The sequence below is a fragment of the Harpia harpyja genome, chromosome 2 (genome assembly GCF_026419915.1).
Source record: "Harpia harpyja isolate bHarHar1 chromosome 2, bHarHar1 primary haplotype, whole genome shotgun sequence".
Classification (NCBI taxonomy): Eukaryota; Metazoa; Chordata; class Aves; order Accipitriformes; family Accipitridae; genus Harpia; species Harpia harpyja.
The window spans coordinates 60,515,012-60,537,342 of record NC_068941.1 but is presented as its reverse complement, the minus strand read 5'-3'; the positions used below and the strand labels follow the sequence as shown (position 1 = coordinate 60,537,342).

General features: G+C 40.8%; 1 protein-coding gene across 1 annotated transcript; it reads right to left on the bottom strand.

The window, feature by feature from the left end:
- Nucleotides 1–3,626: 3,626 nt before the first annotated feature.
- Nucleotides 3,627–14,416, bottom strand: OCIAD2 (OCIA domain containing 2). Its single transcript, XM_052781016.1, is given in 7 exon segments — nt 3,627–3,710; nt 4,967–5,070; nt 6,101–6,148; nt 8,371–8,424; nt 9,286–9,379; nt 11,860–11,948; nt 14,338–14,416. Coding segments are annotated over 7 exon segments (552 nt in total).
- Nucleotides 14,417–22,331: the final 7,915 nt, after the last annotated feature.

The following is a 22,331-nucleotide window of genomic DNA, read 5'->3' as shown; positions in this document are numbered from 1 at the left end:
GAGGCTAGTTAGTGTAACCTTTCTCCTCCCAGCTGCCAGCTGCCTGGCTAGGAAAGACTCTCCAAATGCCCTATCAGGGTGGTGAGCATTTAGCCTAACAGGTTGTTAAATCCAGAATCTCTCTTGTGTGTAGTAGCCAATTAATAGTTACTTTATACTTTTACATTCTATATACCCTGCTTGCAGAACCCCTCTGTGCCCAGGTAAAGATGCCCAAAGAAGCTGGTTCAAAAGAGGGTTACTAACCATTGGCATAGTATAAAAACAAACAAAAACACCCACAGAAGATGGGCTTCACCAACTAACAGTGAAGCACAAACTTTTCAGTAGCTGTACATTTTGTTTCCATGTGAACACCATCACTGTGTTTAGGGGAAATGTCTGCTCTTGACTTCCTGAGATACTTCATTAAAGTTTTTATGTCATGCTGTTTGTATAGAGTGCATGCCATCTCATTTTTTCTCAACATCTACTAACCTTGGATTGTGCCCAGACCATAAACTGTTCCAAACTACTGGATCTTCTTGCTCATTATGAATGTGACACATGCTTTTGATATCCCTGGCAAAGTGGATTTTTATGTAAAACTGGCATATTAAAAGTTGGTTCAGCACAGTAATTGCAGTGTGACCATACCGTAATGAACTTCTAGCTTAGTACTTTTAAAACGCTCCATAAACAAGGAGTCAGTTCAAAGACTGGATAGCTGCTTAACTGCAAAATCATTTAAACATCCTTGCACTCTTTCCTTTTGACGTAGAAGACAAACATTCCAGCATATGGCATTTTGCTTGCTACACAAAGTATTATCAGCATCTAAGTACAACAGACAAATTTATTTTTTCAGCACTAAGAACTAAATTGCACTGGAGGGAGAAAAAAAAAACATGCTGAGAAGAGTAAGGAGAAGAAAAACTAAAAAGTGCATTACAAGAAATTGGTATTTACTATGAACAGAACTATCTAACATTATGCAAGCACTTCCAATAACCCTATTTACACCAAACCAAAGACATTATTTCTTCTCTACAGAATAAGGCCTTGAAGGAAGAAGCTGAGCCACAGGATTTTTATCATTTTCACCACATCTGTAAATGGGATGAAAGGAACATTATTTAGCTGAGTGGCACCTTGGTTTTGATGTAAAATGTGCAGCTTCTTCGTAATTTCTCCAAGAACTCTGCAAAGTCCCTGAGGATAAAAGAAATTACCCTTAGATTCATCAGCATGAGTATAGTTTTATCCAGGCGGTCCTCCTAGGCAATGCCAGAGCTTGCGATGTATGCTTAGCATGGATAGTGGTGAGATGTGCTTGGTAGGGTCTCTGTACATTTTTAGAGCAAAGCACGCTAAATGAAGAATTTCGATTAAAACATGAAAGAGGTTATGAGGTTATTATTTTCACTGTTCAACAATACAGAAAACAACACAATGCTTACAGTATTTATTTTCCTAAGTCTCTAAAACTTGTCCATGAAAACTGATTTCTGGCAAATTCAAAATACCACACTGGCACAAATACAATGGCTCTTTCCTCCCAGCAATTAAAATTTGAAAGAAATACACTTGTCTTGCATTTGTTTTCAGGCTATGTTTCTGACTGAGCTTTCTAGCCCTTTTAAACAACAGACAAGACTTAAGTGGCTAGTAAAAAGCAATCAAGGTCTTTGACGAACATCTGAGCTGGAACAGGGAACAGGTCCCACAGCAGAAATTCCAGGACCCGTTTCAGGACGAAAACAGAGGGGCCTGTAGCATCCTGCATTCTTCCCTTCATACAGCTACAAGACTCCTTTGTATTTGGGACAATTTGGAATTTATTTAAAAGCTAATTGGAACTTGTACACCAGAAAAAATACTGTCAGCTCATGGAAGAAGGCTGAAAAATGGAAAAAGCTGAAAAAGAAAATGTGTTTGGATTTAGGGTTCTGCAAGCTCCAGCTCCGACAAACAGTGGAGGTAAATCCCACCATCAACATTTGATTCCACTACACAGGTAATTGCTAGTAAGTGACCATCCTCAATTAAATGTGCTTTGGGGTCCTTATTTGAAATAGGTAAGGACACTGGCCTACATAAGCAAACATTTATTTAAGAGAAAATCTTCAAAAGCACTTAATCAGCACAGTAGTGCAAGGGCTTAATTAAGCTCACAACTGCTAATGGATTTAGGGCGACATTCATTCACAGTTATCTAAGCCTAGCTTGCTCCCTCCTTCATGCTGGCACTAGCAAGTTACCCCTCAGAAAGGTTTTCTGGCTTTGATTTTTTTTTCCCTTTTCTTATGGGCTTGATACCCAGCTAGAGCAGCAAGCTGATCTGGAGGGCTACACTGTTTCACGATCTCTATAGCTGGCACAAGAGAAGCACTGCCCATTTTGGCAGCAACCCTATTAGGTGAGCCTAAGCCAAAGTGCATTTTCTGCTAGCGGCCGAGTGCTTGCAGCTCTTGACATAGTATCATCAAGCAGCAGCAAAGTTGATGAAAACCAGGAATTTATTCTAACGGCTTCCTTAAGGACAATCCTTACTGCTGTAACATAGTGTTGCATAGTAAAAATCCATCAAAATCTCTCTTCTGGTAAGTAAACAGGTCCTGCTAGGATACTCCTCCTTATAGATTGCAGCCATGCACTTTAGAGCAAGAAAGGCACCATTGTCAATATCCTTGTCTAAATTCCTACATAATATATGCTGAAGAGACTCAGTCCAACAATTTCTCCATCAGACTTCTGTTCCAAGCTACAGTTAGAGCCATAACAAACTCACGTGGCAGGATTTCAAACAGGCCCTCTGCTCTCCTCTCTTGCAGGCAGCCAAGCTATTTACAAACACTTTCACACATTCTCCTGCCTGTGAGAAATGTAGGCCAGCTTACCACAAGCAGAATGTGTGAAAAATGCTTTTAAAAAGCCCAGCTGCTGGCCTGTTTTTCATAGACAAAGAGTGAAAGTGCTTTTTAAACACTCCCCTGCCTTCCACCCTGTAAAGCCTCCTTTTTCACAAAGGGAACTTTCCCCTTTCCGGGGAAAAAACATTACATGGGCTGTCTCCCTTGCCCCACCATGTATATGTTCCAGCACCACTCTTATACTACCCTCACTAAGGCTCTGGCCAAACCATAGTACTGGATGGAACCCACACACACCCCAAATAAACAAACCAACCCACCCTCAACTGTGCCTGCTTTTAGATTCTCAATATTTCAATGTATTCTTAAATATCAACATTATCCATAATTATTTGATTCTTAAGTAAAAAAGTTGGAAATTGAAAGGAGTTATATTTGTTTTCATACAAGTAGTTAATCCAAATTAATGCCGATTAGGTGAATAATCAATACTCTGCTACAGCTAAAGCAGAAATTCCTCAGAAATGGGGGATTTAAAATTAGCATGAAAGGTATGTAAGGTAAAAATGAAGAAACAAATTTAATTAGAATCTATAGATACAGAATATTTCCCTGAATAATGCTCAGATTTTAATCAAAATGATTAAAAATTAATATTTTTGATTAAAACCCATGATTTTCACTATATTGTCCAAAGGTTTCAAACAAGAATACCACTCAACATGCAAAATAAAATGTGAATTTATTTTAGATTTCAAGGTTGCCTATCTGGGACTAAGATGCTGAAGGAATTGATCCTTCTTTCTCATTCAATCCCAATTTTGCTTCACATTCCTTACAAGTATGATGACAATGCCTACAATATTGAAAGCAGATAAAATATTCAAGAATTTTGCTGGATTTCTTCTAATACAACCATATAGCATGCTGGCAAATGTTCTTGAAGAAGTAATCTCTTGCCTATATTCTCCAATTTTTGTAACTGCTTTATGGGACATAAACTGCAAAAGATGACATCTAAATGTCTCATCCAATAAAACCCCGTTAATTATTATTAACTACTGTTTCCAGCAATTGCCAAAATATAACAGGATTCTCTAAGCAGGAGAAGACAGTCCTTGCCATTGTACCTATCAATAATGAGCAAACAGAGTTAGGAGCAAGACATGTAATACAAAAGAGTGACGAATAGCCACTTTGTGTAACACCAACTGAGGAAAGTAATAGCTTTGTGATGTGGGGGAAGAATGGAAGTAGAGAGATATATGAACAATGAAGAAGCTTCCCATTATCAGTCAGGCATTTTCATAGGCATAAAAGCTCACGTTGGTATGGGGGAAAGATGTGGAAAGACAGAGGAGAATGATTTTGTGGTAGGATTTTTGGAAATGTATTTTGCGTGTGAAAGGTGCATATAAGAAGCCATACTGAGAATGAAAAGTAGTACTGGCAGTTGAAGGAGGAGCTTGGAAGGAAGTCAGAGTGTGGTTTGACAGGAAAGAGTACTTTACGTGAAGTTTAGAAAACAATGACTAAAACACGGAGGTGACAGGTGACAGAAGGCAACCATTGAGATCTATCATATGGGTAGAGTTGCAAGGTGGAAAAAATCCCCTTGCAGTTTGTGCTCTTTATGGTTTGGCATGACAGTATGAGGTTGGACAAAGCCACAGAGGAGGAGGTTGGAATGTGGGCTGACATTGAAATTATTAAAATATGAGGCTAGTGTAAAAAAAATCTGGAGTATATTTGGCCCAATGTATGGTACAAAGGAAGACTCAAAGGGCCGAGTGATATCGTAGATGATCATCAGACGCTTAGAGGCAAAATACTACGTGAAAAGAGAACTAGTAACTGCTGTTCCATCACACTTAAAAGTATGATAATTTCATTTAAATCATGGATTTCCTAATAACTTGTATTACACTGAGTTTAATTTGCATTTTCTGAAGAATATTTAGTAGTTTCTAATATTGTCATATATAGCCTAAGAATATGAGTAGTACCTCATGACCTGATCACAGAATTTAAATTCACAGCTTTGCTGCATATAATTTTTACTATGTTTTAGACTATTTTGATCTAGGATTAATAATTTAAATAAGCACAACCCCTTTTTGTTGTGGACCAAATGGTACAATACCAATTTTCTGGAACTTTTTTTAGCATTCTCCTATGCATGACAGCTTTCCAATGGCAAAACTTAAGACTTCAGCAACTATAAAGACAGATGAGAAAACATTGTTAATACAGGAGCTTAAATCAAGAGTCTGCAATTGGCTCCATTTTAATCATATGACAAATCGCATGTATCATGTCTTCTCAAAACATGTCACAAACACATGAGAAGTTACACAGGGATGATTTCAATAACTATTGAAAACCAGCTACCTATCATGAGACATAGCAACTGGTCCAAAACAATGCATACAGGAAAAGGACATCATATTCAGATGGAATTATAAGATTTCAGATGGAATTATAAGATTTCAGATTGAGAGGAACGGATTATAAGGAAAGCCCACAATGAAATTAATTCACAACGTCAGCACTAATTTCTCTCACCCCTGTATGCACACCATGGTATATTTCCAATGATCAAAATTTTAACACTATCTTCTCTGGGCTTCTAAAAAGCTAGAATGTCAGCCTGCCATACTCTGGCACCGGGGCTTTCACTCATTACAAAGTCAGAATAAAAATAAAAATATTCAACATCCTCAATTTTCTGTTGACCTTCTGCTGAAGAGGGAATCAACTTCATTTCTTGCCATTTAAGAGCAGTACTTTACTGTACTGTATGGTTTCTGTGCTTTTATTTTTCTTCACCGACATGTTCACGAATTAGTTAAGATCAGCCAAACGAACATATGAAAAGGAACATACTATTTTATATATTATACTACGATGGCTCCTTGATACCATAAACTGTGTGATCTGCTAAGCATGGCTGATCAATGTGGCTGACATTATTTATAAAACAAAGGTGAGACTGGAGTTTTTACCAATTTGAGAGGATATATTAAGTAAGTATGAGCTGCTACTGAAAATGTTTACATTAAAAGAACCTTATTTCATACCTTTCTTTTTAAACACAGCAGAATTCTGATTCCCTAAAGCACTGCGGTAACATCTCATAAATTCAAAAAAAGGAAGAGTTTGAAAAGAGATTCAGAGAGATGCATCCAAGGTCTGCATATCGCCTGTAAACAATCTTTCCTTTCCTTTTAGAATTGGGTACAACTTACTTGCCATCTTAGGTAATGCACCAAATCTTGGGCTTGCTGAGAAAATGCCTAAAATAAAAGGGAATAGTCAGAAAGCTTATTCACTTGAGGAATTCACCAGCATTCAAAACCAAGACAGTATTCTTCCTACAAGCTTTTGCATTTCTGAAGGTGAATGCTGTACAAAAATTTAAAAGTCCATTAACTCAAATTTAGGACATCCGGGCTCTTTCTATTCCTCTAGTTCTTAGTGCATCTGTTTTGGGGCATTCCTAAGTCATAGGAGGAAAAAAATCTGGACTTTGCAGTATTCAGTTCAGGCAGGGGTTCGGAGTGTAAATCAACATGAAAGCAGCATGGCTGCCACTGGTGACACCTGCAGCACTGTCGGAGGAGGAGATGGTGGTTTATCTTTCAGCACAAACCAACCTTGCAAATATAATAGTGAACTGAAATCTCTTACTCAGGGTCCAGCTCCTCGTGCTGCAACAAGCAGGCCCAAACTGTTCTTCAATAGTTTTCTGTGGCTATTGATTAAACTTGTGTTAAACTGTACCATGGGTATCTAGCCTCCTCCTCTGGAGAGGAGAGATCATACATTTTGGCCTTGTAACAGGAGAATACAGTGTGCTGAATAAGAAAACCGAAAGATTATCTTTAGCTTTTCCCACCAAAATCTACCTCCCCCCAGTAAACACCAGGAGGTGGAACCAGTATGGCTCTGAGTGCATGTGGGTCTGCCAGAGGAGTGCCATGCTGTGGAGGAGGGCTCCACGCAGCAAGATTACCATGGCAAAGGGAAGGGGAGTGAACACTGTTTGCACTGTTACATGCATTCAGACAGTGTTAATGAGGCTCAGAAGCTCCAGCTTCTTCTAGAGCCACTGTACTGTGTGCAGTCACCAGAGAGGCGTGTGTAGACAGAGAAGCATTCAGTCTATGCTAAGTGCAAGGGCCTTCCTCCACTGGCATCTATGCAATTTTAAACTGGGTCTCTCAGGGGAGGGAGGAACAAAACTGTTGTTTGTTTCTAAACAGGCCCTCCCCTAGTTGTTGACACACAGTAATGATTATTTAATATGGGCATTTGTTATTTCACAGCTGATCAGAAACATCCAAGTACAATGGAGAGAAACTGAGTACCCCGTACCAGAGGCTGACATGTTAGCTACTGAGACAACCCCAGTGTCCTTCCTACCACTACTCACCCTTTTTCAAATGCATAATCCTTTGCTTTCCTGCACACACTCTCCCTTGCTCCTTCCCTCCCCGTCTGCCTACAAGCTTATAGGTCAAGGAAGCAGTAGGGAACCCACATCAGCCTCTTGTGGTATAGCACCGCTTTTAGGTTTTCTACTCTAGTCCTCCTGATCATCTTAGTAAAAAAGAAAATGAATGTGATGAGGAGGAAACATGGTAATAGTGGCTGGAACAAAACAAGGGACTTGCAGTCACACACAGTGACAAAAGGCTGAGCCATTTCCACCTCCTCCATTTGCTGTCTCCCACCACCCATGTCTTAGAGCCCCTGGATTCTTTTCTGCTTCTTGCTTCAGATCCTGTGATTTTTGTCTTCTCCTAACTGCCCTTGGTGTAACCAGTTACTGATGCAGGCTGAAGGATTGTCTTATTTGCTCCTGTGGGATACACCCATCTCAGTGGTCTTCAGGGTGGATGCCCTTCACTCTTTACCCAAAATGGTAACCTCAACCTTATTATTAGTCAAGACCCCCAGAGGGAAACTCAAGGTGCAATGCGTAGAACCAGGCTCATCCACAACAGAAATGGAATACAATTCTCTTTTGTTTTAGCATGCAGATCGCAAACAATCTCTATAAAAAACCTCTGTCTCCTCACTTTGGCAGTATTCCTTGTCCCTTTGCACCACAGCTGTATTCATATTGATATATGGTCACTGTAAAAACATTGCCAGCATTTTTCAAATAAACCAACACTTAGAGCTACAGTACCTGATTCTAATGCCCCTGCTCAGGTTGTACTACGCTCTGCCCTACAAGCAACCCCAGTGAAGACTCTATACATGTGACCATGGTGACAGAATCTAGCCACCAGTCTTTGAACTAGTGAATTCTCTTTTCAGTTCACAGTCTTACAAAAGAATGACTGTGGCAATGCATACATAATGATCGAATCACTATAACAATGATGGTGATGAGTGAGAGGAATATTCATCTTGAAAAACAGCAGGCTTTAGGGAAACTTGCATTTCAGTAGTAATTCCAGAGTCTCAACTTCATAACTGAGGACCATCACGTATTTTTTATGTTTACCTTTTGAGGCTAGCCCCTGGGTTACAAGCATGCTCCCAAGAGACAAAGGAAGAGCTGTAAAAATAAAGAGGAGGAAAGAATCTGGTATGAGCCAAAATTTGTTAAATACATTACTCTTTTATATGTTAAGTGTTTTATACATTAAATGTTTTATATGTTTATAATGTTAAACACATTACTCATCTTCTAAACATTAACTTTGCATACTGTCTTAATCACCTATTACATCTGCTCATTCAGATTACTACCTCTTCAAAGCAAGGATGTGTTCACGCAGTGCCAGACATCAAGCATGCTGTAGCACCTGGAGCTAATTCATAATATATATTTATTAAATAATAGCTTCCATAATCTGAATATCTCCTCTCAGTACTGCAACACTAGTAATGACAGCAGCACTGATTAAATGCTGAAACCCTTTTCAATCTTCTACTTTCAGAAAATGTGTAATTTAGATACAAACTGACATGGTGGACTTAAAAGGCACTAAAGCACTGAGTAACTGATGTTTTAGATGTCCTAACACCTAAAGAATTTCACAAACCCAAGACACATAGCCATGCCTGCCTTTCATTCAAAGGCAAGAATAACTATGTAATAAAGTAAAACATTCCTAAGGTTGTTTTAATAATGGACTTCAAGAATAGAACCAGCTCTATGATTGCTAAAGTAAGTTCATATTAAACAAGACCTTACTTCAACCACCTTTACCTGCAATGATTACACAAATAAATCAATTAACCCTATAATAACACATCACTCACCTTAAAATAAGACGACAAGAGTTAACCCACAATAATACTCCAACAAAACCCAATGTATTACAATAAATGGCATGGCATTTTGCAGCCAGTTTTGTGTAAGTACATCAAGAAGTCATTCTCAGCGTGATAAGAACAAGTTTGGATTACTCACCTCTGTACTAGAAACTTTCCTTTTTGCATTCTTCACAGATCTTTGCAATTTCTCCAGCACTGTGAATGTGAGAGATGGGACAATAGAACATTGGCTGAAAAGATAAACTTGGGTTAGCTTATTGAATTTAATCTCACAGGAAGAAAAAAATAAATCAATTAAATAAGACAAATTATTTAAAAAACAAATAAAATACAATGCAAAAACCAATCAAACAAGCAAAACTCCTTGTTCTGTTGTTAGCAGTGTGATGAAATACTTGATACGCCAATACAGAAACAGAAAGAACTACATAGGTTTTAAGTTAAAACCACTCATCCTGTTGGTCTGTACTTTCCTAAAATAGCTCAGCTGTTGCTTACCCCAGAAATATATTGCTTTATTTCTGTTAGCCATTTCATTCTCATGAGCTACATCATCGTTCTGGGAAAGAAATGACAGGAAATAAAGGCAGAGTGGTAGTTTCTAAAAATGAAGTTCTGCCCTGTACAGAAGTCAATTTAAGTTCAGTAAGAGCAGATTTTGCAAGTATTCAGAAGAGGGTCAACATAAACTCTGTCAGATTCCCCTAACTAGCCTAACTTCTTCTCTGAGCAGCTTAAGTACATTCATGGCATTAACTGAACTCAACCATACTGGCTTCACCCTCATAATAATCAGCTTGCCAACAGGCTTCTTTTAGGCTAATGGTAGCTCTTTTTTTTTCCATTTTGATTGTGAGAAAAAAGTGACAGTATCTCTCTTGCATTCTACTATCCAGGGTACTGACATATAGATGTAAGTAGATTATTTTTCTTTCTTTAAGATATGACTTGATTATCAGTGTTAGCACTTGTAGTGTCATTATTGGACATGTGAAATACGTGAATATACTGGTTTTGGCTGGGAAAGAGTTCATTTTCTCCATAGTAGCTGGTATGGTGCTACGTTTCCAGTTTGTGACCAAACCAGTGTTGAAAATTCAGGGATATTTTAGTTATTATTGAGCAGTGCTTACACAGAGCCAAGGCCTTTTCTGTTTCTCACCCCACCAACACGTAGGCTGGGGGGGGGGGGGCACAAAAAGTCGGGAGGGGACACAGCTGGAACAGCTGACCCCAACTGACCGAGGGATATTCCAGACCATACGGTGTCATGCTCAGCATATAAAAGCTGGGGGAAAGAAGGAGTTTAAAATTAATTGTTCAAATTAGTTGTTCAAAGGAGTTCAAATTAATTGAAATTTTAACATTTTTCTGTAAAAACACAACATCTACAAACATACTTGTTCTTGAAAGCAAAACCAGACTTCACAGAACAAGCAGTGCCTTGGGAAAAAGAGCACATTAGTCTATTACAGGATTCTACCTCATTTTATGCCCGACTGATCCATGATTTTGTAACCATAATAATGAAATGCATTTATTGGCCGCAGCCACACATTTCACATTTTAGCTAATTAATATCTCAGTCCTTCTTCAAGCACTGCTCCCACTACAGTTAATGGTGGTGGTGCTGCTTGGGTAAACAGTACAGAACTGACTCCACTTCAGACCCTAGAGAACCAGTCCAAACTGGTTTCACAGCAAGGTCACAGCAAATACAATAAAATCCAAACAGGCTGAGTAAAAGATAAGGAAATGTGTGTCAGGGTCCTAAGTGCGCCAACAGGCTTTGCAACCTTTCTGCCCCCATACACACCCTGCCAGGGGTTTAATTGCTTGGGCTCAAAGTCAGCTCTCATATGGCACAGTTGTGTAACACTGAATTAGACTGCTGTGAAAACAGCGAATCTGGGAGAAGGAGCTGCAAGAAGCTTTGCCCAGGGCCTCTGCCTCTCGGCTCAGGAGCTGCATTTAAGCTCAGGCCCTCACCTTAACTCTGTTGCAGGTACGCCTGTACCTGGCATTTTACCATGATGATCCCTACCTTGCCTTGCTAACTTGACCTCCTGGCTTGCCTTATTCCTATGGACTTGCCTGGCAATCACTGACTGACTGTTAGCTGACCCTGGTTAACATCACTGGATCTGCTCTGCTCCTCTTCTTTCGGTACTGTGGGACTGTGCTCCTTGTCCCTGAGGTCACAACCCCTGCCCAGCTTGCTGTCACTCGTGGCTCCCAGGTCACCTTTACTTGCAGATCAGCCCACTTTGGCTGCTCTCTGGCAGTGACTGGTTAGCAACAAGGTCATACCCCATTTAAATTCCTCAATTTCCCCAGCAGAGGGGGATGCTCATCTTCTGTACAGCTGGAGGGCAGGTTTTTGTGCGGTACTGTTCCCTTCTCCCCTTCTGAATACATACATGCATGCACAACTTGATGGGGACAGGTTATACTGGACTAGTACTCAGACACTAGTTCATAACTAGTTTAACTAGCATAGCATAAATCAGAGCCCACTATCTTAAGACTCAAAAGCTACTAGCCCTCTGAATCTAGTGAATCAGGAAGAATAACGCATAGCCCTTTCTTCTCTTCATTTATATGCTTAAGCTAACAGACATCTGGTTCTCTCTTCAGTGAGAAACCAATGCAAAATCCCAGTTATTCACTAGCAATAGCATCAAAATTAAAGGGAGGAAGCCCAGTTTACCCATCCAGTTTGCTTTAGTGGAGATGTCCGACTTTCCTGTCGGGTTGTTTCGGAAGACCTTGTCTCTTTCCTTGTACCCTGCTGCTGATCTTGGTCGGCAGAAATTATGTGTTTTACACTTGGCTACCTCTCTTTCTGCTAGGTACAAAGGTAAAAAGCCAAACTGTCATATTGATACTGTAAGTTCAGTGTTCACCTAGAAATAGTAATGACCAAGTTGAAAGGAGTATGTTTTTTTACAGCAGATAGCATCCACTGATCTGTTTATGTACAGCTTACAGCACAGTGTATCACTTGCAATACAGAGTTGTGTGTAGCCTAATTCAAAGAGTGAAGTCGGTAAGTACAATCAGATGCTGGATCATGACCTAGCACAGCACTCTCAATCATAAAGAAATGTGAACAAACACGAGCAGCTCATCCAAAACCTTTCTAATTTTCATTGTATTGCAGGTCAAAAATTTAGCTTCTTTAGTGTGCTGTCCAGAATCACTGTACTGCTTCTATCCTCACTGGTGTCATCTGAAGTTTCGATTCCACAGGACCCACAATACAAGCCTATCACAAACCACATCTGCGTTTCCAACAAACACAATTCAGTTACAAACGTGCTTTCAAAAAAAAAAAAATCTGTAAGAATAAATAGATTCCAAAGAGTTTTAGAGTTGCAGTCTTCCATGCCTGAGAACTGTGTTGCTAGGGAAAAGTAAGAAGGAATCCCATTTATTTCTGGAGTAATTCAAACATCTAAACTGTGATTTTTACCTAGCTCTTTGCTGCATGGTCTGGCACTTTATTTATCAACATACAGGGCACCAGGGCACCACTGCTTTTCAAAAAGTATCTTCCAAGAATGGTGGCACTGAGCAAGGCTAAGGTGACTGCGAAGGACAGAGTTAAACAGGAAACATATGCAAGAATTTAATAACCTGAATGTTTTTTGGCATTCATAATATCACTCTATAAACCACTTCCTACACTTATTTTGGGGTCAGTTACACAGCTATAAAGTTCAAGCAACGTCTGCTTCACGCACACTGGATATTCAGACAGCAATGCTTTTATAAGTAATGGAACAGAAGCAACACGACCTTCTCTCCCCTTGGTAAAAAGACTCAATTAAGCATTGCATTCACACCAATCTGCACTTTATTCTCAGCCACTCTCAAAAATGACAATATGACCACTGTGTCTTTGAAAAAATTTAAGTTTGAAAATCCATATAATGTTGGCAAAGCCCACAGCTCTTCACTGTCTGCATCACCCTGACTAAGAGCAATTTAATTTTCCCTCAGTCTCTCATCACTTAATGCAAAAAAGGAGATAAAAATGAGAAAAATGCATAAAACTTTAAAGAGGTTTACGTCAATCGAAGACACAAAATTTTCTTATACTTATCTGCTTTCTTATTATCTGCTCATGAAGCCTATCTGTGCAGACGACTGCATGAAAAGCATCACTGGAAAGTACTACTGACTGATACGGTTTCTAACTGCTGCAACAGATTTTAAGTGCTCATCTTTTTCAGGAGGATAAAAAAGCTGAGTCACTGGAGAAAATAAGTAAAATGAAAAAAATTTAAGGAGTATGAATTAGGTTATAAAAATTTGCAGCTTGCCATTAACATCCTGTATTGTCTTCAGCATACATTTCTCCAGAATTGTAAGTTATTCAGCTACACTTCTGTTTCAACGTAACAAAGAATCCCCCAAATATGTAGCCCTTTAAGCAGCTTCCTGGTACCTCTCCCCCTTGGGATGAAAGCTAAAAGCTATACTGGCAAGAACAAAGCAAAGAGAGTCAAGGTCATCAAAATATTATTTAATTGAATTATTAATATTAGTACTTAGCACACATGCTGCCTCGCCTCCTATCTGAGGAATGTAAAAGTGTTCCCAGTATTCTGGGGCATTGTGTCTTGGAAAGACAACTGTCATCCCCCCAAAATAACTTTATTTGCATTGACCTATTGAAGAAATGTAACTTTCCTGCATATTTTGATTGTAACACTTATTGCTGTTTTCTCAACCTAATTATGTAATTGTTAAACTGTATATTCTCTTAGCTGCCTTGGGAAGAATTCCCCGATGATGTTTTTCTTCTGTTTAACTGAAATACATGATTAAATCAATGTGGTTTGCAAGGATCAAATATTCAAAAAACTTCTTCCTATTCTACAAGAAGTGTTGTGGATCATTTACTTATTGACAGAAGAAAAGACTAATGTAAGACTCATGAAAGATCTCACGGTTTTGATTCTTCTAACTGGCTGATAAAGAAGCAGCACGCAAAAAGATAGCAAAGTTTTTCGGATGTGAGAATTGTCAACTTCATATGCTCTGTTTTCAATAAGAAGCCTCCTTCCAAATAGGAATGGTGATCAGGTAATTTCCAAGATTACTTGGGGGAGAAAGCAGGAGCCAAAATTGCCTGTGTTAACTGGTATATGCAGTAGACTGTGATCTATAGCGGATATACTGCGCATTTGCCCAGGGCAGGTGCCACTGAAGGACAACGATAGGACTTCAGAGAAGCCCTTCGAGGACTGAGTGTCCATTGTGAGGAAGTGGGGAAGACGATGATGTTTCACGTGTACCTTCTGAACCAGCTCTTTATTTTAAATCCAGCCTCTTAATTCGAAGGAGAGTCAACAGCTGCACCAGGCCTTCGACGAAAAGCTCCCTACCAACAACTGGGCGGACACCCCGAAGCGGGTGAATGCCTCTTGCTTGCCCAGCCGTGCCCCCGCAGCACCTGCTCAGACGCCTGCTGACAGTCACTCACCCAGGGCACAGCATGCCCAGCGAGAACAGGGTATTACTTTGTACTTGCTGCTTGGGCCAAGGATGTGGCCGGGGACGTGCAGAATGCCAGGAGGTCTGCGTTTCGTGGAAGGGAAGAGTGGTTGCCACCAGGCCCTGGGCAGGCGTCCGCTCCAGCCGAGCGTGGCCTTCCCCTCCGACCAGGCCACCGGGCCTGTTCCACCCAGCCCAGCCCGCCTCCGCGCCACGGCCCCGTGGCCGGGCGAAGGCCTGTGGGGACAGGGAGAGGGCAAGGTGTCGGCCGCTGGCGGGAGACTCCCCTTATGAGCCGCCGCCTGCCCCCTGCCCCGGGCCGGCCGCCGAGAGCCAGGCCGGCCCCGGCCTTCCTCCCGCCGTGACGCCGGAGAAATCCGGAACCGCGGAGCTCAGCCCCTCCGGGACGGAAAGGAGGAGACTGACGCTCCCCCGGGCCGCGGCGCGGAAGGTGGCTGGCGGCGGGCCGCGTCCCCGGGGCAGCGCTCAGCCCCCACCCCGGCGGGCCGCCGGGCCAGCGGAGGAAGGGAAGGGGGGCGGCCCGGCCCATCCGCGGCGGGGCCCGCACCGCCCGGCCCCGGAAGCCCGTGAGGAGCGGGGGCCCGGCGGCAGAGCAGCCAGGGCCGGGCGGGCACCGGCTCCGTCCCACGCCCGTCTCGGCCTTCGGGGGCCGAGCTGCCGCTGGGGCAGGCTGCCGGCCCGCCGACCGCTGCCGCCGGGCTCCACCGCCATCTCCTGGCCGCCGGCGGCAGGGACGGGCGGGGCGGCCAGCCCACGTCCCCCGCGGAGCCCCGGCGAGCTCCCCTCAGCCGCCGGCTGCTGCCTCCCACCAGTATCTGTTACTACACTAGCAGCTCAGGCCTCCCCAGGGGCTGCGCCGCGGGAACAGCAGTGAGCGGCAGGCTAGTAACATTCCTTCCGAGTTCTCCTATTTCCCCACAGAAATTCCGAACGCTCTTCTAGCGACGGTATTCGTTAACGAAGTTAACAGTCGCCTACCAGTGTACGACATAGGGTGCTGGGGGGGTGTCCTACGAACCGCAAATGTTTTGTGGAAACTTAATGAAATCTTGTTCTTTAAAAACGAAGCGACAAACTCCATTTTGACCATTTTGCAATGAAAAGCACCGCTCATCTACTTTGATTTTAATACCATGATGCTTATGTAAGTAAATCAATGCATTTCAGTATCAATATTAACAAGAAGTAAATTAAACAAATACTTTCATCAATCACAAATAACCTTTCAAGAAAAAGTTATGCTGAAAATGGCAGTTCGGGGTGGGGTGATGTTGTTCCCCTAGGAATATTGAAAAAATTGTCCACTTCATCTGAAATGAGAAATGCAATGAATTTCTTTAACAATAAGCTTTCTAAAACAAAACACGTAAACCTGAGTTCTAGTTTGCATTATATCTTTAATAAAAACTGTCTCAGTTTTCGTTTTGTTTGGGTTTTTTTTTACAGTGAGACGTAGTAGTTTTTAGAAGGGTATCCTAAATGGTGATGTGACACTTCAGTGCTTATCACGTAACAAGTAACTTGTGAAATCACCATTATAATTCCTCCTCTTGCATGACCTTGGTGTCTATATTTCATAATAAACATGACATAAGCCATAGTTCATTTTCTTAAGTCCAGAATGGCTTTCAACTTCCAGATGTCTTGGCTGCTTGAAGCCCCTTTGTGTTAAAGAATTTTCAAACGTGGGTTTCTCTAGGTTTGCTTTATTAACAACTCAGAGTTGGGCCACCACCACAGTGAATGGCACACTTCCAAAAGTTTCCAAACCTTATATACCCTTTTGCCACCCATTGTCCCAATCCAAAGTCTCTGTAATTTTCCAGCCGAAGTCTCTGTAATTTTCCAGCTGATTTTCTGTTCTCATATCATTATCATTCATCATCTTATCCATTCTCCATTCTCATGTCTCGGTTCTTCTGAGATTGGTGGTCATAGGCAGAAGGTCTCCAGTCACCATCATCACTTATCTTCTTACACTTCAAAGGTACCTATGAATTTCTAAAAAAACTACTCAGGTTATTACATTAATTTATCTTGTTCTGAAGTTAATCACTTACTCCCATGTCTTAGGTCTAAGATGTATGATCCTTCCTCTGTTGATTCAGCTTGACTGGATTTTAAGCCAGCCATGAAGAGGGAGTCTCATAGAACAATTAAGCAGCTCATAGATATTGTTTTATAGGCACCTGCATTCTATTAATCATATCTAAACCAATTTCTAATCATTAGTTTTATGTCTAATATGAATAGTCTTAAAACAATAAGGCTTAAGGCCTAGTTCCTTTTACAATTCCCTCCTTTTGTTTTTCATCGCACTCCTGCGATCCTGTTGGTAACTCCACATTTTCTTTTCTATCTTCTGTATTATCTTAGAGCTACAACTTATACAGCATTGAAACAACACAATCACACATACTACTATGATTATAATGACGAGTACTATTACAATTAACTTTTTCACCCAAGTGGCCAAATTTGGAAACCAAGATGTTAACCAAGAAAAGGTGTCAGAAAATCCCCAGGATGTATCATCTCTTTGAATTTGTTGCATCGTGGCACTAACCTCCCAAATTTTTTGCACGTCATTAATTCTCCTGATCGATCAGTATACATACAGCAGCTGGTATTTAAGACAGTACAAACTCCACCTTGTGAAGCCAGAATCATGTTTAAGGCCATTCGGTTTTGGATAGTCATTTTTGAAAGTTCAGTTACCTCTTTCTGGAGAGTAGAAAGTCCATGTGCAGTTGAATTTGCTAATTTTTCCATTTCCCCAGAGACATTTAAGACTGCTTTCTCTAATTCACTTACTCCCAGAGCCGGAATCAGCCATCTAACAAATGAATTAAATCCTGTTGACCTTTCAATCAAGGGATTAGTGTTCTTCGAATTCAAGTTAAAAAGGTTCTATGCCATGTTGCACTTGAGACAGTTTTTGGATGAATTTCTAAATCTGTAGACATAACTCCTAGGGTACAAATTCCTCCCCAAATTGGAGGCAGAGCTTTGTAAGATTTGTTTCCGCATAACCAAAAAACACCCAAGTCCTCAGGTGCTCGCCAACTTAAATGTAATCCTGAGGTAATAGAAGTCATGTTTTGGTATTGGGTCCAATTTCCCACAAATGAGTGATTTTTGCATAAGCTTTGGTTATCAACACTTGGGGGATAACATCTCTGTACACAATGGACTTGTGAATAGTCTCCTGAATTTGATACTTTAATTTCCCAAATTTGTTCTTCATAAGATTCAGAGAAAGTAGTGTTAAACCAGTACTTTTTCCAATTTGCACTTCTAGGAATCGGAATTCCTACTAATTGAAATCCTTGATTCACTGTTTTTTGGTAGAGCAACACAAATCCAACATTCACTTAAATTTAGATTATCAGTAAAAGATTTCATCAGTGACACATGCATATTATTGGTCCAGGCATTTTCTACTTGGTGAACGTCCCTAGGTTTCCGCACAAACTGTTTTGACACATTCAGAGATGACATGTTATGATATGAATGGGGATAACCCATATGATGGTGCCAGAAATTCCCCCCAAAATCAAGTCTCCATTTGATTATTACAATCCTGAATTTAAAAGTAAAACAATTGCTTGATAAATAGAATCGATGACAGCACCAGTCTCTATTATCATAAATTTTCCACATTTGATGGTCAAAGCACCATGTCCCAATTCCCCATGTTGGTTCCTGAAGGTGAATATGATATACAGGATAAGTTCTTGGAATGCCATATCCCCACCGCCGTTTAAGAAAGCCATAGTTGTTGGGTCAAGTATCCCACGAATCGTCAAATCTAGTTCTAACATTGGCACAGAATTCGAGAGAATTGAACAGCAGATAAATAGGGCCTCTCTGTGCAGTCTTCGGATAACTACCCGAAAAAATGACCTGTCCAGGCTTTCCCTGTAAGCCTGTAATTTGGCCCGAAAGTTGAGAAGAACAATCACTATATATAATAACAGTTCTATTGGTACGGGCATCTCGATAGCGCAATGCAAATTTTGTCCACAAGGTGTCACTCCAGGGTAAAATACAAACAAGTACAAAAAGGAGTAATACTTTACAATTGTCCATTACACTTCAGATTCTTTGCGGGCATGTGAGTGATGAATCCAATTTTCTTTCCCCGATACCTTAATGGCATAAAAAGAAGTCAGTAAGACAGTATAAGGTCCTTCCCATTTTGGTTCAAATCTGTTCTTTCTTTTTAAATTCTTTATATAAACTTTGTCCCCTGGTTGTATATCATGAGCTTGAATTTCAGGGCTTATTCCCCAATACCAATAAGCATGGTTACACATTTGAAAGAAAGAATTTTGTAAATACAAAAGGTATTGTGTTACCTGTTCATCTCCATCCAGAAGGCTAGTTTTTGCTGGCACATACGTACCCGGAACAGCAAGTATTCTCCCAAATAGGACCCCAGCTGGAGAAACTCCAATTGGTTGCCTCGGAGTATTTCTAATATCCCAGAAAACCAAATTTAGAGCCTCAGGCCATTTCAAACCAGTTTGTTTACATACTTTCACTAACTTTTCCTTTAATGTTCTATTCATTCATTCTACCTGTCCAGATGATTCAGGGTGATGTGGAGTATGAAGTTTATTAAAAATTCCTAAAGAATTATAAATCTGTATCAGAATAGCAGCTGTAAAATGACTCCCTCGATCTGAATCAATTACTTCAGGAACCCCATACCTCGGAATGATCTCTTTCAATAAGACTTTTACTACTGCCTTTGAGTCATTTTTCCTGGTTGGGAAAGCCTCCACCCATCCTGATAACTGATCAACAATCACTAACATGTAAGAGTACCCCATTGTTTTTGGCATATCTGCATAATCAATTTGGAGTTTTTGAAAAGGAAAGGTGGCTGGTGGTCTTTTTAGACCAGGAGGTTTAATTCGCACTGAAGCATGTTGTCTGCAAAGCTTACGTCCTTCACAAATTCTTTTCGCTGCTGCATAAATTCCTGGGGCTGCCCAAAGTCTCTGAATTCAGAGCACTAGGCTCTCTGGTCCCCCATGGGTCCTTTCATGATGCCACCGCGTTATCAGCAATAAATACCTTTTTGGAAGGAGAGGTTTGTTGTTCAGAATCCACTGCTCTTCTCGTCGCTGGGCTCCCAACCGAGTCCACTGCTGTTCTTCTTCCTCTGGGAGGTCTTCGTACAGCTTATTCATGTCTGGGAGCTCCAATGTTATTTCATGTTGTGACAGAGACATAACAGACACGACCTGTCATGCTGCTGCTCTAGTGGCTTGGTCGGCTAGAGAATTCCCTTTTGCGATCATGTCTTGTCTCTGTGTGTGTGCCTTTATATAAATCACAGATATCTCAGAGGGCAATTGGATTGCTTCTAAAAGGTCTTTGATCTGTTGTCCACGAGCAACAGTCTTTCCTGCCAAGTCAGAAAACCCCTTTCCTTCCATAAAGTCCCCATAGCATGGCATACACCAAAGGCATATTTAGAGTCTGTATAAATGTTAACTCTGACTCCAGTTGCATACTTTGCAGTTTCAGTAAGAGCAACTATTTCTGCCCCTTGTGTACCCAAAAGTGCAGGCAAAGATCCTGCCAGCAGTACCTGTGTTTCTGTGGTGACAGCGAAACTGGTACATCTTCAGCCTTCTTCATAGTAAGATGAGCCGTCCGTGAAGAGGTTCAAATCAGGGTTATCTAAAGGTTGATCTCTCAGGTCATCTCGCAGCTTGCTGGTTTCTTTTACGAGATCAGCACAATTATGGTTATCTTCTTCTTAATCAGAAGGTAAAGGCATTAAAGTTGCAGGGTTTAGAGTGTTGCACCTCTCCAATTTCAAATTATCAGCCAATAAAAGAATTATTTCATATCTATGTGCTCGTTGCGGAGACAAAGCTTTCTCTGCATATTGTTTTAACAAAATTTCTACCTCGTGAGGTACACAAACAGTTAGTGGATGACCTAAAACCATTGTTCTGGTTTTCTCAACCATTTCAGCTGCAGCTGCTATTGCTGTAATACAAAAGGGAGTTCCTTTAGTCACTGGATCTAATGTAGAAGAAAAATAAGCAACAGGTCTCTCATGCGGTCCTAAAGCTTGTACTAACACTCCCTTTGCAACCCCTTTTGCTTCATCACAATATAATCTAAAAGGTTTTGAATAATCAGGAAGCCCTAACGCCGGGGCAGGTAAGAGTGCAGCCTTTAAAGTATAAAAGGCTTTCTCCCTCTCAGTGCCCCAAGCGATTGGTTCTATTTCCTCATTTCGAGTTGCTTCATGCAAAGGTTTAGCTATTTCACTGAATACCGGGATCCAAGGACGGCAAAATCCTACCTGTCCCAAGAATCCTCTCAACTGTTTTTTTTGTCACTGGTCTCGGTATTTCTTGAATTGCTCGGACTCTTTCAGGGTCCACTTCTCGTACTCCGGGCTTTAATATAAATCCTAAATATTTTACTTGTTGTTTGCAAAACTGCAATTTAGATGGAGATGCACGGTGTCCTTTTTTAACAAGTTGAATACACAGATATTCAGTATCTCGAATACAATCATTCTCAGTTTTACTTGCCAATAACAAATCATCAACATGTTGCACCAGGACAGATTTTCTTGGAAAAACTAAGTCTTGTAAATAATTTTTCAGAATCTGGGAAAAACTCGTTGGTGAACTATTAAAGCCTTGCGGTAACCTAGTCCAAGTAAGTTGCTTCCCTTGCCAAGTGAAAGCAAAAATTGGTTGGCTTTCTTCAGCAATTGGAATACTAAAGAAAGCTCCAGTAAGATTAAGCCCTGTAAAATACTGCGCCCATACTGGAATCTGGGTTAAAATCAAACTAGGGTCTGGTACCACAGAGTGTGGGGCAATTACATGCTCATTTACTACTCGTAAATCTTGAAAAAATCTATATTCAGGATCTCCATCCTTATCTATCCTATGTTTACTTACTGGCAAAATTGGGGTATTATAGGGACTGTGACACTCTCTCAAAATCCCCTTTTCCAAAAAATGCACAATTTGTTTTTCAATGCTGGGAATGGCTTCATTTATAATCGGATATTCCCGAATTGAAGGAGGAGTCCCTCCTTTTGTTTTTATCACAACTGGTTCAGCAGATTTCAATAATCCTACTTCATCTCCTGATGTACTCCAAAGTTCTCTGGGAACTCCAGCTAATTCAGGTGGTATTTTTGATCACTATGTTTTTGTTCTTTAAATTCAATTACTTCAGAACCCATTATAATTAATTGGATTCCTGTAGGTGCCAAAGAGATAAACGTACCAAATTCCTGCAAAAGGTCTCGTCCCAGCAGGGAAACGGGAGAGTTTGGAGAAATTACAAATCTTCCCCAAACTAATTTTCCATTCAAAACTACTGGGAGAGGAGTAGACAAATATTTTATCTCTTCCCCTACCACCCCCTGTATCATCACAGTTTCATTTGACATCTGGGGGACTTCAGAATTTAACAAAGACAATGTTGCTCCCATATCTACTAGGAAAGTAACAAGAATACTGTTTACCTTTGCAGAAATCTGACCGCGCTCATCTACCTTGATTCCGACAGGTCCCATTGTTCCTTTTTTAGTTCCCAGAGAAGAGGAATACCATTCTTTACTGCGAATGAGGTCGTGGTGGTCTGTCAGGTAGGAATCCT